The 20,800-nt window shown below is 37.4% G+C and overlaps 1 protein-coding gene across 2 annotated transcripts in view; it reads left to right on the forward strand.

The window, feature by feature from the left end:
* Positions 1 to 20,800, forward strand: part of PIK3C2G (phosphatidylinositol-4-phosphate 3-kinase catalytic subunit type 2 gamma) — a 406,235-nt gene that overhangs the window by 126,875 nt on the left and 258,560 nt on the right. The window contains exons 13-15 of one of the 2 annotated variants that reach the window (XM_082351876.1): positions 4,172 to 4,303; positions 5,496 to 5,528; positions 11,190 to 11,304. In XM_082351876.1, the coding sequence (XP_082208002.1) occupies positions 4,172 to 4,303; positions 5,496 to 5,528; positions 11,190 to 11,304 (280 nt within the window). The remainder of the gene's footprint in view (positions 1 to 4,171; positions 4,304 to 5,495; positions 5,529 to 11,189; positions 11,305 to 20,800) is intronic. The other variant, XM_082351875.1, reaches the window with a different exon arrangement.

The following is a 20,800-nucleotide window of genomic DNA, read 5'->3' on the forward strand; positions in this document are numbered from 1 at the left end:
TAACTTGCCCCAGGTCCCACAACCAGTAAGTGGCAGAACTAGTGCTCAGACCCACTCTGACTCCAAAGCTGAGGTTTTTACTGTGATTTTCATACTGTTTCTTACAACATATAAAATCTTGGGCTGAGTATTTATATTCTACAAATAGTTCTCACATCTTAAATTAAAAAACAAAACAAACTCTACTTCATTTTTTCAACAGCAGCCATGCCAGTTTTCCCTCTACTTTGCAGCAAAACCCTTCCGAAGAGTCGTCTGTATTCACGTTCTTCCATTTTTTTCCTCTGCTCTCATGCATTCTCCAATCAAGCTTTCATCATCTCTGCTCCACTGAAATTGACCATTAGAGTCACTCATGACCTGCAGAGCTAAATCTGATGTTTGTTTCTCAGTCTTCATCTTACATGATCTGGTAGGAGCTGACTCCCACATTCTTTAAGCTTTTCTCCTCCCTCACTGGGCATTCCTTCTCCATATTCTTTTCTTCTCCCAGACTGATCATAGTCTTAACCTAAAGCCTCTGCTGTTGTATCTATCTTTACTCCTTAGTTTTCTCTTATAGTCACATAGCTTTAAATGCCATCTATATGCCAACAACTCCCAAATTTATATCGCCAACACAGGCATCAGTCACAAACTTCACACATACTCACTCAACATGTCTAAAACTAAACTCTTGATCTTACACTCCGAACTTGTTCCACCCATGGATGGCCACTCTGGATGATCATTTCCAGTATCGGTTGTTCAGGTCAGATCCTTAGCCTGAATTTCCTTCTCTCAGAACCCGATGTCCAGGAATCCTACTGTCTCTCTCAGAATATTTCCAGAACATTACTTCTCATCACTTTCACTGGTCTAGGCCACCATCATATCTCCCCTGTATTCCTACAGTAGCCTTGTAATAGTCACCCTACTTCCCTTGCACCTTTAGAATCCTTCTCACACGGCAGTTAAAGTAACCTCTTTTAAAATGTAAGTCAGGCCACATCATTCTTCTGTTTTATAATCCTTTAATGGCTCCCTTTTTCACTCAGATAAAAGTCAAAGTCCTTACAATGGTCTGTTATTTTATATTAGTGTTAATAAGGGAGTTCTATACAATGTGACTTTTTAAATCTTCCATTTTCACTATCAAAAACTTATTCTGATTTTAGAAAAGCTGTCTCATATAGAAGAAAAGAATGTTTAAGAAAAATGTCAGTGTTTACTCATTTTTAACAGCAGAGTAAGGCAAACATCTGGTTAAAACTTGAGGTCTGTGCCAACAGCTTGGATATAAAGAAGCAATCTGACTTCACTTATTGAATTGTCTCTTAAAGTATTTTTCTTCCTTTTTTTGGGTAAAAGTTCATTCCTTTGATTTTTCAATAGCCATGTAGAAGTTAATAAAAAAAGATTTCTCAGTGACTCTGAGATTATTCTGGCTTCAAAAATCCATATCTATTCAAGAAATGAATAAATAACTATTTGTAAAGCATGTATTCTTACCCTAGAAGAATTTATCTTTATTCATAAAAATGACAGAATGGAGATTGGCAGTAACTATCCACTGTAACTTATCGAGTTTTTTGTCATTCTTGATATGAAAAGCTCACTAATAAGTGAAGTTATACATGAAGAAGCCAGACTCAATGGGAAAAAGAACATTCCAGATTATGTGAGAAATAAAGTGAAATTATAGCTTCCATCCTACCACAGCAATATGAAAACTGAATAGAAAGTCAATTACAGGTAAAAGAGAGAATATTCAAGAAATTACTGTGCATTCCACAGAATCATCAACATTTTATGTTGAGTTTCAGAGCTTCTTTTAAGCTGAGAAATATGTTCACATTACATTGAATGAATGTTATGACCATGAAGGAATATGAAAGAAAAGAGACTTTTAGTTTTAGATATCTAAATGTGTAATAATTTAATTTTCAATAGTCTAAATTTTGCTAATCTTGAAAAATAATTTTTTTTTACTCTAGTTTTTATTTCCCTTCCTTACTTTTAGCTAGAATTATATTTTATCTGTCTACAATGGCTAATATAAGTTATTACATTGTTGATAGAATACTGAATATAAGGCTGATATACAACCTACCATTTGCCACATACTGTGTTATGTAATATTCGTTCCATTTATGGATAAGAAAAACAAGGCTTAGAAAGGTTAAATTCATCACTCAAAGAAGAACATCTGTTCAGTCATGGGGCCAATATTTGAATGCACATATATGCAAATCCAAACCTCTGATTCATCTTCTCCACTCATATCTTACATATTGACATCTCTGAGTTATTATTAACTCAATGACATCATGCCCTAAACTGCACATATATCCCCTACCCCATACTCCTCCTCTGTGTTTTCTATCTGTTATAGGTAATCCACTACAACATAATCTGGAAGCCTGGAATTCATCTTTAATTCTTCATTGTCCTATTCCACTAATATGCTGTTAGTCAAATATCAGTTATCCATTCAAACTCTAAAATAGCCCTTCTGTCTTTCCTTTTGTTAGATGTCTTACCACCACCTGGGTCTGGACCGCTCCATCTCAGAGAACAGCATGTTGAGGGGAGAGATGTGTACTTCCTCAAAATCAGTTATGATCACTGGGCTGAATTAACTCCTCCTCATTCCTAAGGCTGCATGCTACCTAGCCACACACAAAAGGAGGTCACCAAAGTCTTATTTTACACCCTGAGTAAGGACTGCTCCCCATATCCAGATTAGACAGCCAACTTCTTGTGTGAGAAGACACTTGATACTACCTGAGGCCTCACCTGGGCCAACCTCAGTAAGCACTTTCCAACTGGATAATAGACTTTGGTCACAATCAGTCCTCTAATAATCACCCACTGCTAAAACAACTTGATTTCAAAGTTCAACTGGGAATTACAAGGCCAGTGGATTCTGTTCATACTCCTCATACCTAATGGCATCAGATATCATCCAATACAAACTGTGCATTTGCTCTTCCAGTCACTTTCCTTTTACTTCTTCCCATTCCTTGGTGAATCAGTTCCCATTAATCTTCCCCTACATGCTAACGTCTGTTCCAATTTTCCCATTTCTTCATAGCATTCTCATCTTCTGGTAAACATATTCCCCCCATCTCAACTTTTTGAAAAATGACTTCTTGTCTCATAAGTAGATCTCTCCTAAACCCCATACTTCTCTTGAGGCTCTTGTATCCTTCTTCCTGTCCATGATTAGGGACCTCAGATCACACTCTCAACTTTCTGTCAAAAGCCCTTTCTTCTTAGATACTTCTACCACCCAGGTGTACCCCTCCCAATCTTACAGTATCATTTATAACCTTCTAAGCAGTCTCATATATATTGATGGATTCAATGCCCCAATTCAAGTTTTTTTCCACTATTAACAATCTTGTATTTATCCTTAGCCCCTTTTTTTGTCCATATCTACAATCCATCCAGGGTCTGAGTTTGATTCACCTTGACATATCCAGGAATTGTATTGTCTATTACATCTCAGCAATCAACCCCCAAATTCCTGGAATCTCATTATCACCCAGAATAGTCCACATTTAAAATTATAAACAACTTTCTATGCTTTTAGCTCTTTCATTTAAACATTTCCTATTGCCATTAGGAAAAATCTCAGATCCCTTTGCCTAGCATACAGAGTTCTTAAACACCCTGGCAACCACCTGTCTTTCTAATTGCATCCTCCATAACTTTCCAGATCAACTTGACTACATTCTGTGTTCTAGCCACAATGAGCCGCTCACCACTCCTCAGCTACATGCATATATGCCCTTGTCTATGCGCTTTTCTCTTCTTGGAATATTCTTTTCCAAATCTCCATCTGATTGTAACCAACTTACTCTTTAAGACCCATTATGAGTTATTTCCTGCCTTCCCCCCATTCCCTAAGACAATGTTAATCATTCTTTTATTATGCTCAAGTTATTGTAATTTTAAAAAATAAGCTTATATAACAAAATCATAGCAATCCCCTTAGAGTAATCAATCTCATTACTCTATGTACTTCTATATTTCTACTTTTACAAGATACAACACAAAATTTAAGAGGATGCCTCGAGTCAAATAGTTAAAATATTTTTGTCACATGACATTATATTACAAGGAAATATTTATGAAAACATCGTTGCAATTGGGTAGATAACCTACTTCTTTCTTTTATTTTAAGAATCAATTTTCCTCTTGAAATAAAGTCACTTCCAAGGGAATCCATGCTCACTATAAAACTGTTTGGGATTACCTGTGCAACGAACAATGCAGATTTATTGGCCTGGACTTGTCTTCCACTGTTTCCAAAACAGTAAGTATATCATTTGTGCTTAATAAAACTTCCATCTCAATAAAAACCTCCTTGGAACTGGATAGTGAGCCGCATATGGCATAATGAGAAAATCAAGAAGACGTTTTATTCTAAAATTGAGGTAGCTCAATATAAATCATGACTATTGAAAGCGGGACTGAAAAGCAAAATGTAGAAGTGGCTTTAGAAACAGGCATCATGCTCAGCTTGTCATCTGGGTCATGAAAAGGTATTGGCATGACCAATCTCAATTTCTTTTCCTTATGTGACCAGCCAGTTTCTCTGGAATTACTAATTTAAAATGATTTAGATCAGTACTGTCATTTAGAAACAATGTAAGTCATGAAATTCTAGCTGAAGTAAAATTATTCAATGTAATTGGTTTACTGACCTTTTATTGCCAAGAAGAAATATATGTCAACTTTAAGAGGATATTTTTCAGAAAAGTAAGCCAAATAGGAGTTCTGATATTCTATCAGAACTAATTGCCATTGAAAAATTAACTGTTGATTTAACCATAAGGATTTGGAATTATTAATACTTACAATATTTGATAAAGTCAATTACATGATTTTTCAGTGTTATTAAGGAAAAAATATTTTAAATAAAACATCTTAGTTACTTTTCCATGGCAAGACTTGCTTTAGAATCAAATTGTATACTACATGACTTTCGAAGAAATAGAACCTATGTTGTTATTTTAATATTATTACAAAGGATGTTTCTGCCCCTGCTCTTTTAGAAAGATTTGGTAATATAAAAATGTTAGGAAAATTCATCAGCTTTTAGTTCCCACATTTAGTCAATATAAATAAATTATCATCAAAGCAACTGTTATACATTTTTAAAATCATTTTTTATTAGGTTAATTATGATGTGTGTGTGTGTGTGTGTTGCTCTTTTATTAGTTTTCATGTTATAGCCAATTTCCACATGTATGAGGACAGGGAATGTATCTTCTTTGTAATTTCTATCATCTAACATGGTACCTCTTATAAATAGGCAATCAGTACAGGTTTGTTTATTAAATTGAATTGGAAAAAATATCAATCTCTGTAGGAGATTTAGAATGAAATAAAATTTCAAAAGTCTATAAGAAACAGTTCAGCCCTAAAAGGAATACCAACTGCTGTTAGCAGATATTTCAAAAATCTGATTTGTGGGCTAAGAACTTTCATTACTTTCTCACTAGGAGCAGCTATGCAGGTGCCCTTCCATCTCATGAGTGAGTTTCTTTAAAGTTTCAACTGCAGTATTTGTAATATCCAGCATGTTTGTAGAATATATTTCCAGCTATTCACTGAAAAAGAATTTAATTCATTTTATGCCCTCTCATCATCTAACATACTACTTTTCACATAACAGGTAATCAAAAAATGTTAAACATAAAAAGTTCGGAATATTTTTGTCTTTCAAGCTACTCTTCAAAGCTTTTTTCTACATGGTTATGATACTAAAACACTGCCTCCATGTTGTTTTGTCATCTGTCACTTAACCTCTGATAAACATTTTATATGCGAGTGATCGTGGACAATGGGCATCTTTAAGAAATGCCATATGGGACTGATACTAAATGGTTTTCCTAAGAGAAAGTGGCAAAATTGTGCATGATGAGACATCACAGAAACACAACTTACTTCAAAGAGAGCTTCAATAAGGATTTGTAAATGTATTTCCAAAAGACTATTTCTTATGAAAATCAGAAAATCTGCCTCTCTCCTGGGCTAAACAACTTAAAGAAATCCAGATCTTTTTAAGACATCAGAAATCCATCATGTGGGCCGGTTGGGGAGATGTAATAACTCCCACTGTGCTCATTGCTTTGAGTTACAGAGATTCTAACCCAATTTATTTGATGGAGGTATTTCCAGATCACAGCAAATAAGTCACTTAATTTCATTTTCTTTCACGGAATGACCCCTGCCCATAAACATTTGGTATTGAATCTATCATTTATTACAGCTTGAATTTCTCATACCCAACCATGTGGAGCTGTAATGAGCATTTATGTCTCTATTTTTTCCAAGATACACACAACCTGAAAATATGCAGAATTAAAGGTTTCCTATCTCTTTGTGGTTTCCAGAAGTGGGTTTCAGAAGAACCAATGAAGATTAAACTCAGATGTATTGGTTATAGCTGCATCGAGGGTGTGTACAAATAAAAATAAACTTCAACATTTTCAAGCACACAAATTCACCTTCAACCCTATTAAAAAATATGTTTCAAAAACAAAGGTAAAATTTTGCCCACGAAAGTTTTATAATCCTCTCCTTTGCAGACAGGACTTATACCATATCTATATTCACAATGCCTCCACACTGCAGTAAGAAAGTGTTGTTCTCACCTCAATAATTTCTATGACCTACCTTCCCTACTTAAATTCAAAACAAATAGTATGGTAGTTACTTAGCATTTCTAAATTGTGGTAAACTCCTTCAGTGCAGAGATTCTCAACTTTTATTGAACAATAGAATCTCCTGGGGAGATTTAAAAATAAACCCATGTGTTCCCAAAGATTCTAATTTAACTGGTCTGTGGAGGGGCCAAGCATCAGTATTTTCAGAGCTCCTGAGATGCGTTAAAGCCCAGGAAAATCAGAATCTTTAGCGGAATTTCAAAAGAGGTCTAAATAAATCTTAATCTTAATAAAATTTTATTCCTTAGACTGTTGTCTGAGTAACCAACCCTGATCCCACTATAAATGATCATTTCAGGTATATCCTTAAAATCAAATAATAGAAGCAAGTTGTGGATGAAAATTCCTTATCATTCTTCCATCCTGTACAAGAAAGACCCTCAGAGCTCAACTAATTCAAATATCTCATTTATATGTGAAGATCTTTATGATGAAGGAAGGTTAAAGGGGCTGCTAGAGGTCATTGGGCTACTTAGGAATAGAACAAGAACCAGAATGAAGGGCTGACTTCTCTCCTCTCCACACATGTTACTACATCAAGCTGCCTCCCTTCCTGCCCTTATGTGCCATGCCCTACTCCATGAATGCACTGTGAAAACCTCACTGCCTCTCTCAGCCTTACCTGGGCTCTGCTCTTGGGCATGAAACCTGTTAGACCTATGAGAGTCAGAGTCCCAAAGAGTTTTACAGTACGAGATCTTCTGGAAGTGCTGGTTCCAGAATGCCAAGCCATGGATGTATAGAAGCCTAGCTAAAAATGACAATAATTAATGTATTCAAACCACTTTTTTATTGTCTGAGGAAACAGGGACCCAGAGAGGGTAAACCAACCCATCTGTTCTCCTGGTGCCACAAATTTTGGTTTGGTTTTTCTAGGCATAGGAATTTGTACAATATTGAAATCAAAAGGATCCTTAAGAATAGAAATGCTATATTTATCAGCATGGTCTTTTTCTAATGACATCTTATTCAAACTCTCCACGTATAAGATCAATGAACAGTTTATACACATGCTAGATGGGGGGGGGTGGGCAGGGTGGCATTTGAAATTCTGGAGTCAAATCTATTTGCCATCTCCTCAACACCTTTCTAAAGTCTACTCCCCCAACCACCAAGCCATATGAAAACAAATATAAAACTCTCGAAAACCACTGATTTTGTGCAAGAAGCTCAAAGAACTTAAGGTAATTAAGGCTAGTTAATGAAGACAGGGTACAGATGTCCTGATATAACGTCTGGTGCTCTTTCCACTATATGAAACTGTTTCTGGCATGTTTTGCTTTTGCCATGTTTTTGTTTGTTTGCTTAATTTTAACTGACTTAATAAACCTTTTCACAGCATTGTAAGCACAGGAAGCTCAGCTCGGTGCTCTGTGATGACCTAGATGGGTGGGATGGGGGGCAGGGTGGTGAGAGGGAGGTCCAAGAGGGAGGGGATATAGGTATACATATAGCTGATTCACTTCATTGTACAGCAGAAACTAAGACAACATTGTAAGGCAATTATACCCCAATTAAAAAAAAAAAACTACTGGTGAACCCCACCAACTTGAGTATTAAAAGTTTCCATTTTCATCCTCTTTCTGAGACCATCAACACTCTTAGATGCATCCTTTTAACATCTTAATTCCACTGATCATCTTCCTTATCCTCGTGTTTTCTATTCACAGAAGTCTATGGAAATTTAGTCCCCATCATGCTTACAATATCGAAAAAGATGTTTAGATATAGTCCCTTATCAGAATATAAATTAGCTAATATCCAACACACAGAGAACCCAAAGAATGGTGCCAAACATCCTTTCCCCCAAATTGCCTTAAAGTATGTATTATATCAACCTCAGTTGGACAGCTAGAAGCTCATTCTCTCTATGCCCTATTGCTTGATACATCCTTTCATACATGTACCTGAATCAAGAGTTCTGACTTCACTCTGCCCTGTATGCCTCAGGGTTAAGGCCAGGGTGACTGTTGATCCAGACTCCATCAAAGGAGAGAAATGAGTCCCTTCATTTTTGTAGGAATCAGCTTAGGTCATTGAGATTTTAAGAGTGAAATATGGCCAAGACGTATAAATATAGTAAGGCCATAAATATAACTCATTACACAACTTAAATGTGAAGAAAAATGCACTTAATATATCACACTTTTCCTCATGAGCTCCTACCCTGTAACTAATGAGAAGAAAAAAACTTTACATCAATTACAAAAAATTAGTCAATTCAATAATTTAAATAGTCCTTTTAGAATTATGCAGTCTCCCTCCTTCGGATAAAATGCTCAGTCACTCAGATAGCTTCCCGACACCTTCTCTTTCTAAGAGGATATCTGGATACAAAGGATCAGAAAAGAAACAGATTATTTGAACTAGTTACTTATGATATCCAAATCGAAGGCATTCTTAAGCTGGTGGTTATTTGTTATATCTTGTGTAGCTTGTGATTGGTGCTCTCCCAGCTTCACCAGGGCTTACTGACACTCCCTGGGTGACTTGGGCTCTCGCAGGCACCATAGACCCATATGGGACATCCAGCTGACCTCAGCTCAGATGGTTCAATCAGATGCCCTTATTACAGAGGCCCTTTGTCCCCACCATGTGACCCCCTTTATGAAAACACCCTCACACAGATATTTTTAGCTGTGCCTAGACTCCATCTCTTCTGTACAGAAGCCAAAGAAGACCCAATAAAGCTAAACACAGGAGTTCCTTTTGCCTGTATGTCACATGGCCCGAAGTTTAAGGTCACTCCACAAGTTGGTACAAGAGCAGCTCAATAGGTGACTTTCTTCCAGGATCTGAAGCATGGGGTACAGAATGGAGTCCCCTCTGCCCTCATCATTAGGCTATGCTCACTTATCTAACACTCCTCCCCATGGGTCTTCCTATAGGCAGAAGAGGGGGAAATTGGGATACCTCTGTCTACCTTCTGCTTCCCACAATCTCAAATTGCCAGAAAGTCGTGGCTTTTTCTTTTGCCACATTCCCCTTCCATTATGCCACATCCTCCCTCCTCACTCCTGTTGATTCTACTGTGGATATGAATATTTTCTGTAAATACTGTGGAGGACATTAACATCTGAGCCCTCCAAAACATAGTGTTAGACCTTCTTTTCGCATTCTGGCTGAAACTAGGCCAAAACTTTTCCCAAGAGGATGGATGCTTCAGACCATTTAGGGCAAGGTTATATACTCTGAAAAGTAAAAGAGAAAATCACAATCATAATTTTCTAATCTTTACCTCATTGAGTTAACTTTTAGCTTGCTAATACTGGTCCCTGGTATTGTTATACCAAAAAACAAAACAAAACAAAAACAACTTTCTCCAGATGAGGAGGGAATAGAACAAAGGGAAAATAAAGACTTAAAATTCATTCTGCTAAAAGAATATTCTTGGGTTGTATAAAGATATCTACCCAGAATGTTTAAAATTATAAATGTTTAAAATGTTTAAAATATATCCCTTGGGCAGATACTTTTTAACAATATCTTTAGATATGAAAAATAAAGAAGCCAAGCCTCAGGAAGCCTCAGGATTTAAAAACTTTATTTGTTGGATTTTTTCCTTCATATTTTGCATATTTGTCCATTAAATGGCAAGGTAGAATTCTATGTTATTTTCAAAAAGGCTTATTTTGCTTTAAAGTTCTTTATGAACTTAATTTTATTGACTTTAAGTTCTACAGTTTTAATTTGGTATGTTGATCAAAGACTGTTCTTAGTGATCATGGAACATTTTACCAATAATCTTATTCATATATACAAGCCAGGTGTAGCTTGTTTTTTTAATTCCTATAAGCCTCTGTGGATCTGGATGTTACTGAAGCTGTTAAAAGTATCCATGAATTCTTCCTGTCTAAAGTCTTTCCTGTATTCACTCTCATTTGCTATGGTAATTTACAGCATAGTTTTAAATACTCAAAATATGAATAATCTTTCTATTTATGCTTAAAGAATCATTTCCTCTATGAAGTCCCACAACTGTTTTGATTCTGCAAATCATACGCTAATTTAAATCTTTTTTTTCTATAAGTTTAGAGCTCATATCTTTAAAGATGCCCAAGGAATTTAGTCACCCTGGAGCAAAAAAATGTGCTTAAGAGTTAACATCTTTATTGATTTAAGGGAGTTATAACTCCAAGAATATAAATTTGAGATTCTTAGTCCCATCTTGTGATCAACATTGTTGGAAATTAAGAGTAAATGCTACCTGTTAAAAACCATTGTGGAAACAATTTTCTTATGTGGAAAATAAATGAAGGTGTCTATGGACATAGCCATGCATGCAATATATTAGAAATGAACCACTAATCAGTACCTAGGCTTGAGGAATATTGTATTTATCTTCTAGCTACTGAATGAAGCTACTGAAATAGCTGATTATGTTTATGCTCCAAAAGAAATTTATAGATAATAATAGCTTCCCTTTTGAAGTGACTTCTGCCTGTCCATATGTGTTGTCTTTTGCAGCAAATCAATTCTCAGGTCTATGTTATTCAGCACAACATTACAGAGTGAGCCTCCCAAAGAACTGATAGCTCCAGGAGTGTGGGATATAAGTCAGCCATCCCCAGTGACCCTGCAGGTAAGTGTCAGGCTATGAGATTAAAGTACACACAGCAAGTACTGGTTGATAAGTAGCTTGTTGTCAATTATAGAAACAGTTTTCTTCCAGGATCACACATTTTAATAGTCTTCTCTTTCTCCAGCCTTCTGGGATTTGTAAAATCTCTATTGCTTTTATTTTGCATTCAGTATTTTCAAAGCACTTTTCTCTCAGCTTACATAATAGCAATTTCAAGCCATTCTCTATCAAACACAATCATGAAGGAGAGGGATGGAGTGTTGCCATGAATCTACTCATTATACGTATTCATTTTTCTTTCCATTGTCTAAAAACAGTCATTAGTATATATTATTAACTTGGTACCTTATTCATACCTGCCTCTTCATTGTGTCATGTTTCCTTAAAATTTCTTTTGTTTTGTGTTTCCTAAATGACTAGCAATTAGCTGGATAGTGGGGGAGAGACTGCAAATAAATATCCTTTCTTTTTCCTTAAAGGCTCTCTACTTTCTGCTATTTGTAATCATGAATGAAAGGTGGTTAATGATTCCAGGCTTTGGTCCTTTCTACTCAGAGGATTTTTTTCTCACTTTCCTCATTTTTTCGTGATTATAAGTGATCAGATTAATCAGATACCTGAAGCATGGACACTCCCATACATGGCTATGCAGGGAATATGGACTTTCCATCTCCATAGGGAAAACTGGGCAGCATTCTGTAGAGCAGGATTTTTCAACCTCGGTACTATTGGCATTTTGGACAGGATAAGTCTTTGTTGTGGGGACTGTCCTGTGCTTTGTAGGATACTTGGCAGCATCTTTGACTTTTACCCACTAGGTGCCAGTAGCACTTCCCCAGTTCTGACAATCAAAAATGCCTCCAAATATCGTTAGATGATCTCTAGGGGTAAATTTGCCTTTAGTGAGGATCACTATACTAGAGGGAACTAGTGAAGTCCGGAGGTTCGTAAAATTTCCAGGTTTGGGGTGAGGGGTGTGAGGGACAAAGTTTAGCAAAATGGACAGCAAGATGTTAAAAACGGTAAAGAAAAAGAACACTAATAAAAATGTGGCTTTCACTCTGAAGGATGGAGGATGTCCCCCCGCGACAGTAGCCAAAGATCCACTTCGAATCCATGGACATGATGATAAAAAAGAGTGTTTTTTCAGGGTGGATCTCGGCACATCCTAACACTCAGCATGTGATGGCTTACTGATTAGCAGATGTTTCCTCATAAGAGGACAGCTACCTTTCTTTGAGAGGATGAATGCATTTCTTATCGGACTATTTCTTGCCAGATCCAAACCACCTGAGCTTAACCAAAATCTTCCAAGTCTGACCATTGCCAGAGCTTTGTGGATATAAATTTATGAGTATCTGGGCCTTCAGCAGCAGCGGTGGGGTGGAGGATGTAAGGGAGACTATCAGATGAGACTCGCCTTGATTCTTCTCAGATGAGGGGAACAGCTGCTTTAGGAACACAGATCTTGGAAGTGGAATCTGAAGCAAAGTTTCGAGCATTCGACAGCAGCATAGATTTCAAAGCAGAGACCTGGAGCCATGACAGAATTTATCTTACAAAAAAAGGAGAGAGGGCATGGAAATAATTCAACAGTATGCAAAAACGTTAAATTATCTGCTTTTACAAAATAATTTCAAATGGTATAGACATAGAGGGAAACGTCTCAGATGTTTTTTATTGATGATGAAATATACAAAATAAAATAGGAGTTACTAAGGTATTAAAAGCCTTAATAACCAGCATCACTCTAATTACACACAGCTAAATTTAGAGCAGAATTTTCAACCTAAAGATTATGAGATGGTAAGGAAATTAGAAGCAAGTTCTGCAACCAGTGTTGTTAAGGAGTCAGGGTGGGTCTCAAGGGAAAGAGGTCAGGCTGAGAGTTAGGAAATCCAGAGTCTAGTCTTAGCTCTTTAACAGTAAACTTTATGACTGTGAACAAGTCATTTAACCTTCTATTTTCACCTACGTGCAATGAAAGAATTGTACAGTACTATGCCTGTCCAACTTCTTTCAGGTCTGTACTTTGCTGACTGTCTACATTAGATGGACAATTACTGCCACACTGTTGCCACCACAGTATGATAAGGGATATATGTTACAGAACTTGATTCCTTCAAGTCAGTCTTGTTTTTTTCATGCTGTGCTGCTGACTGGAAGCAGTGGATAGAGTGAAGTAGATCTGAGTTCAGACATGGAGGCAAATTGTTATATGATTCCATCAACCTGTATCTCCCTCAACTTCCTCCCTCTCTCTGTATACAGTGTAGTAGAGTGACTCATAATTTAAGCCCTAAGAGCAGAGCTGTTTTAGTTAATGTTGCTCTTGTTTTGTTTTATGTTTCTCTACTTATTCATCTTCTCATTCATGTCTAAATTCACTATATTTTGGTTTATTTGTCCTCACCACACTGAACTATTGTCAGGCAAGCCGCTAATTTCTAGTTGCCAAATCCAGTGCTTGTTCTCATTCCTCTTCATACTAGCCCTCTCTCTGCAATTTTTGGCACTGTCTCTTCCCCATTACAGAACACTCTTCCCCTCTGTTGCTGCCCTAGGTTTCTCTTCGCACTCTCTCTGGTTATTCTTTCTCTGTCTTCTTCAGCTAGTCCCCACTATTGCCAGTTCTCAAGGATTCCATCTGCTGCCCATTGCTATTCTCAGTAGACATATTCTCCCTGAGAGAATTTCTTTAAAGCTGTATTGAGATATACTTCACATACCATACAATCCTCCCATTTAAAGTGTGCAATTCAGTGTTTCCTAGTATTTTCACAGATATGTGCAACTAATCTCACCAACGTCAATTTTAGAGCATTTTCATTTTTATAAAGAAATCTCATAACTTTTAGCTATCACTTCCTAGTCCCAACTCTAAGCAACTACTAATGCACTTTCTGTCTCTGTAGATTCACCTGTTCTGCCCATTTCATATAAATGGAATCATACAATGTGTGTTCTTTTGTAGCTAGATTCTTTTACTTAGCATAATGTTTCAAAATTCATCCACTTTGTAGCATATATCAGTATTTATTTCTTTTTTATTGTTGAATAATATTACATTATATAGATATACCACACTTTATCCACTTATTAGTTGATATGCATTTAGATTGTTTCCACCTTTTGGCTATTAAGCATAGTGCTGCTATGAACATTCATATACAAATTTGTGTGTGAACATATGTTTTCATTTATCTTGGGTGTATACCCAGCAGTGGAATTGCTGGGTCTTATTCATTCTTAAGGTTTAATTTACAGTATCTTGCAGGTTCACTTCTAAGTCTGTATCTTTAGTTCAGACTCCTTTACACCACATGCTTCAGACAAATATAAGCACGTGCCTGCCTAGCTTCTCACCTGGATATTCTGTAGACAGCTTCAAAGACAACACATCCCAAACTGAGCTCACCATCCTCTCAAAATGCTTTCACTCCCTGAATTATTTATGTCTGTTCATGCCCCCAGATACACCGAGCTGTTTCACTTGTCTCCTCCTTCTTTCTCGCTACTCATATTCAGTCCACACTATATTCTGCCAACTTATCTCCATGTGTTCCTCATGTCTGTCCTCACAATTCCCCACCTCATCTGCCCTAGTTCAACAGTTCCCTCCTAGGTTACAATGGTTTAGATGTTTTTTTTTCTTGTCTTTAGTTTTGTTATTCTCTAATCCAAAATCCACAAATGTGATCCTTCTAAAACGTAAATCTGAACCTGCCACTCTCCCATTTATACTCTTCAATAACTCAGCGCTACCTAGAGAATTAAGGACGAGCAATACAACGTAGCCCCCTCCAATGTTTCCCTTGCCACTCCTTGACTGACAATGTTGCTCCAGCAACACTGAAAGAGTTATAGTTTCTGACATGCACTGTCCTGCTTTTACCTTATGTGCATTTATGAATACTATTCCCTGCCTGCAATGTATCTACCGTCTTCCCTTCACCGTCTACTGCCCATCTCTCAGGCTTAGTGTCTGTAATTGTTATTCACCTTTTAGGATCCATGGACCCTTCTCTAGGGATCTCTCCCTTACCCCCTCCTCTCTTTCCACTCCAAGCAGGGTTAAGTGCCCTTCCTCTATATTCACATAATAGCCAATAAGATTTTTATCAACACATTTACATTATTTTTCTTTCTCAAGAACTTCTTTCCCATTGACTTCTTGATTTTTGAGGACATTGACAGTGTTTTATCCCCAGAATCTAGCATAGCACCAGGAATACAGTATTTGTAAATTACTGATATGTGTCCATACATCTGATCACTACAATAATCAAACCTACAGATATTTCTAAACTTAGCACTTTGGTCCGCTTGTTAGAATTCTGATAGATACCACTATGTTCGGTTTTTCTTCTTGTGTGAGCAGTCCTTCTCTTTAAACCATAGTTCTTACCTACTCATTCATGCAAAGTATTTTCCTTTACCTAACATTTCATTACCTGCTTATCCTTAATTATCAGCAATGTCATGGGGAGGCAACAGTCTTATTATTGGTACCTGGTCCTTAGACCACAGTACATTTTGTGTCCTAATGTAGCATAGGTTCTTTTCACTCCTGAACCACTATATGGGTCCCTCTTTTACAACTCCTTCCTTGAGACTCACAGCAATTGCCATCCAGTTAGTAGGCATCCTTCCCTCCCTTGAACTGCATAGAACTTATGGTCCAATATTTGTGTGCCTTATAATATCCAAGCTACATCTACAGTCAGGCTGCATTTCTTTGAACAAACTGACAGAATCATGGGGGGTCTGAGCAAGCCCATGGACACCTTATTGGCATGGTTGTGGGTCATGGACACTAGGGATATTCACAGCAGCTTCTTCAAGGAATTCCAAGACATGAAGTCATAGTAGAAACCGTGGTGGCCAAGTGTAAGTGGAAAAGGATGAGGGAGGAAGTAAAGTAAGATGGATAAATGGAACACAAGAAGATAATAATATTCAAATGTTTAAGGAGGTATGAATTAGAAGTTTGGATGACTGGGTCTGAGTATTTGCCTGTACCCCAGAAGAAAGAGCCTCATAATTTTTTTTGCTTGAAAACAGGAGTCTATCTTCAACACTTGACAAATAGGTGTCATGGCACATGCAGTGCACACATTAAAAGAAGGCTCCTGGAGCACTCCATTAAAAAAAAAAGACTGAGGCCAAGGCCAGACTTAGTGGGTCATGACCACAGAAGGAGAAGAGTCACATGTTTGCCATTAATAACTTGAAACACAGCTTTGGGGTGCTATATACATATTGTACCCTATTTTAATTGTTAATGTTTACCTTTCTCCTCCTCCATAATGCATAGTACTCAAAAGAATTCTAGGGCAGCTGTCGGCGAACTGTCAGGGCAGGAGGAGCCGTGAGCCCGAGCTGCAAGCAGCAGCCCGCACGGCAAAGCAGAAAGCCAGCTGAACAGAGTGCGCAGAGTGGCACTGGCAGCCGTGACGCAGGCAACCCAGGCAACCCGGGCGGCCCAAACAGCCTCACAGGAAGCCTTCGTGACTCCAACTGCTCCGTGGACTGCGAGCTGTGGTGGCACAGCCCCGCTACAGCAGTCGCAGTCTCTGTGGGGCTAGCAGAAGCCTTTTCGCTTCTTTACTTACCACCTCATTTCTACTCTAGTGGCTTGGACAACAAGCCGTGTGACTGACAGGGTTTTGGTGCTCCGGCTGGGTGTCAGGCCTGTGCCTCTGAGGTGTGAGAGCCAAGTTCAGGACACTCGTCCACCAGAGACCTCCGGGCTCCACTTAATATCAAACGGCGAAAGCTCTCCCAGAGATCTCCATCTCAACGCTAAGACCCAGCTCCAATCAACGACCAGCAAGCAACAGTGCAGGACACCCCATGCCAAACAACTAGCAAGACAGGAGCACAACCCCACCCATTAGCAGAGAGGCTGCCTAAAATCATAATAAGGTCACAGACACCCCAAAACACACCACTGGATGCGGTCCTGCCCACCAGAAAGACAAGATCTAGCCTTATCCACCAGAACACAAGCACCACTCCCCTCCACCGGGAAGCCTACACAACCCACTGAACTAACCTTAGCCAATGGGGACAGACACCAAAAACAACGGGAACTACGAACCTGCAGGCTGCAAAAAGGAGACCCCAAACACAGTAAGTTAAGCAAAATGAGAAGACAGAGAAACACACAGCAGATGAAGGAACAAGGTAAAAACCCAGCAGACCAAACAAATGAAGAGGAAATAGGCAGTCTACCTGAAAAAGAATTCACAGTAATGATAGTAAAGATGATCCAAAATCTTGGAAATAGAAAAGAGAAAATACAAGAAACGTTTAACAAGGACCCAGAAGAACTAAAGAGCAAACAAACGATGAACAACACAATAAATAAAATTTAAAATTCGCTGGAAGGGATCAATAGCAGAATAACTGAGGCAGAAGAACGGATAAGTGACCTGGAAGATAAAATAGTGGAAATAACTACCACAGAGCAGAATAAAGAAAAAAGAATGAAAAGAATTGAGAACAGTCTCAGAAACTCTGGGACAACATTAAATGCACCAACATTCCAATTATAAGGGTCCCAGAAGAAGAGAAAGAGAAAGGGACTGAGAAAATATTTTAAGAGATAATAGTTGAAAACTTCCCTAATATGGGAAAGGAAATAGTCAATCAAGTCCAGGAAGTGCAGAGAGTCCCATACAGGATAAATCCAAGGAGAAACACACCAAGAGACATATTAATCAAACTATCAAAAATTAAATACAAGGAAACAATATTAAAAGCAGCAAGGGAAAAACAACAAATAACATACAAGGAAATCCCCATAAAGTTAGCAGCTGATCTTTCAGCAGAAACTCTGCAAGCCAGAAGGGACTGGCAGGACATATTTAAAGTGATGAAAGGGAAAAACCTACAACCAAGATTACTCTACCCAACAAGGATCTCATTCAGATTTGACGGAGAAATTAAAACCTTTATAGACAAGCAAAAGCTAAGAGAATTCAGCACCACCAAACCAGCTTTACAACAAATGCTAGTGGAACTTCTCTAGGCAGGAAACACAAGAGAAGGAAAAGACCTACAATAACAAACACAAAACAATTAAGAAAATGTTAATACTAACATACATATTGATAACTACCTTAAATGTAAATGGATTAAATGCTCCAACTAAAACACATAGACTGGCTGAATGGATACAAAAACAAGACCTGTGTATATGCTGTCTACAAGAGACCCACTTCAGACCTAGGGAGACACACAGGCTGAAAGTGAGGGGATGGAAAAAGATGTTCCATGCAAATGGAAATCAAAAGAAAGCTGGAGTAGCAATACTCAGATCAGACAAAATAGACTTTAAAATAAAGACTATTACAAGAGGCAAAGAAGGACACTGCATAATGATCAAGGGATCAATCCAAGAAGAAGATATAACGATTATAAATATTTATGCACCCAACATAGGAGCACCTCAATACCTAAGTCAAATGCTGACAGCCATAAAAGGGGAAATCGACAGTAACACAATACTAGTAGGGGACTTTAACACCCCACTTTTACCAATGGACAGATCATCCAAAATGAACGTAAATAAGGAAACACAAGCTTTAAATGATATATTAAACAAGATGGACTTAATTGATATTTATAGGACATTCCATCCAAAAACAACAGAATACACTTTCTTCTCAAGTGCTCATGGAACATTCTCCAGGATAGTTCATATCTTGGGTCACAAATCAAGCCTTGGTAAATTTAAGAAAATTGAAATTATATCAAGTATCTTTTCCGACCACAGTGCTATGAGAATAGATATCAATTACATTAAAAAATCTGTAAAAAATACAAACACATGGAGGCTAAACAATACACTACTAAATAACCAAGAGATCACTGAATAAACCAAAGAGGAAATCAAAAAATACCTAGAAAAAAAATGACAATGAAAACACGATGACCCAGAACCTATGGGATGCAGCAAAAGCAGTTCTAAGAGGGAAGTTTATAACAACACAATCCTACTGCAGGAAACAAGAAACATCTCAAATAAACAACCTAACCTTACACCTAAATCAATTAGAGAAAGAAGAACAAAAAAAAAAAACCCCAAAATTAGTAGAAGGAGAGAAATCATAAAGAACAGATCAGAAATAAATGAAAAAGAAATGCAGGAAACAATAGCAAAGATCAATAAAATTAAAAGCTGGTTCTTTCAGAAGATAAATAAAATTGATAAACCATTAGCCAGACTTATCAAGAAAAAAAGGGAGAAGACTCAAATCAACAGAATTAGAAATGAAAAAGAAGACGTAACAACTGACACTGCAGAAATACAAAGGATCATGAGAGATTACTACAAGCAACTATATGCCAGTAAAATGGAAAACCTGGAAGAAATGGACAAATTCTTCAAAATGCACAATCTTCCGAGACTGAACCACGAAAAAAATAGAATATATAAACAGATCAATCACAAGGACTGAGATTGAGACTGTGATGAATAATCTTCCAACAAACAAAAGTCCAGGACCAGATGGCTTCACAGACGAATTCTATCAAACATTAGGGAAGAGCTACACCTATCCTTCTCAAACTCTTCCAAGATATAGCAGAGGGAGGAACACTCCCAAACTCATTCTATGTGGCCACCATCACCCTGATACCAAGACAAGACAAGGATGTCACAAAGAAAACTACAGGCCAATATCACTGAAGAACATAGATGCAAAAATCCTCAACAAAATACTAGCAAACAGAGACCAACAGCACATTAAAAGGATCACACACCATGATGAAGTGAGGTTCATCCCAGGAATGCAAGGATTCTTCAATATACACCAATCAATCAATGTGATAAACCATATTGACAAATTGAAGGAGAAAAACCATATGATCATCTCAATAGATGCAGAAAATGCTTTTGACACAATTCAATACCCATTTATGACAAAAACCTTCCAGTAAGTAGGCATAGAGGGAACTTACCTCAACATAATAAAGCCCATATATGACAAACCCACAGCCAACATCATTCTCAGTGGTGAAAAACTGAAACTATTTCCTCTAAGATCAGGAACAAGACAAGGTTGTCCACTCTCACCACTATTATTCAACATAGTTTTGAAGTTTTTGCCACAGCAATCAGAGAAGAAAAAGAAAGAAAAGGAATCCAAATTGGAAAAGAAGAAGTAAAACTGTCACTGTTTGCAGATGACATGATACTATACATAGAGAATCCTAAAGATGCTACTAGAAAAGTACTAGAGCTAATCACTGAATTTGGTGAAGTAGCAGGATACAAAATTAATGCACAGAAATCTCTCGCATTCCTATATACTAATGATGAAAAGTGTGAAAGAGAAATTAAGGAAACACTCTCATTTACCATTGCAACAAAAAGAATAAAATACCTAGGTATAAATCTACCTAAGGAGACAAAAGACCTGTATGCAGAAAACTATAAGACACTGATGAAAGAAATTAACGATGATACCAACACATGGAGAGATAA

Source organism: Balaenoptera borealis, assembly GCF_965194805.1.
Source record: "Balaenoptera borealis genome assembly, chromosome: 13".
Classification (NCBI taxonomy): Eukaryota; Metazoa; Chordata; class Mammalia; order Artiodactyla; family Balaenopteridae; genus Balaenoptera; species Balaenoptera borealis.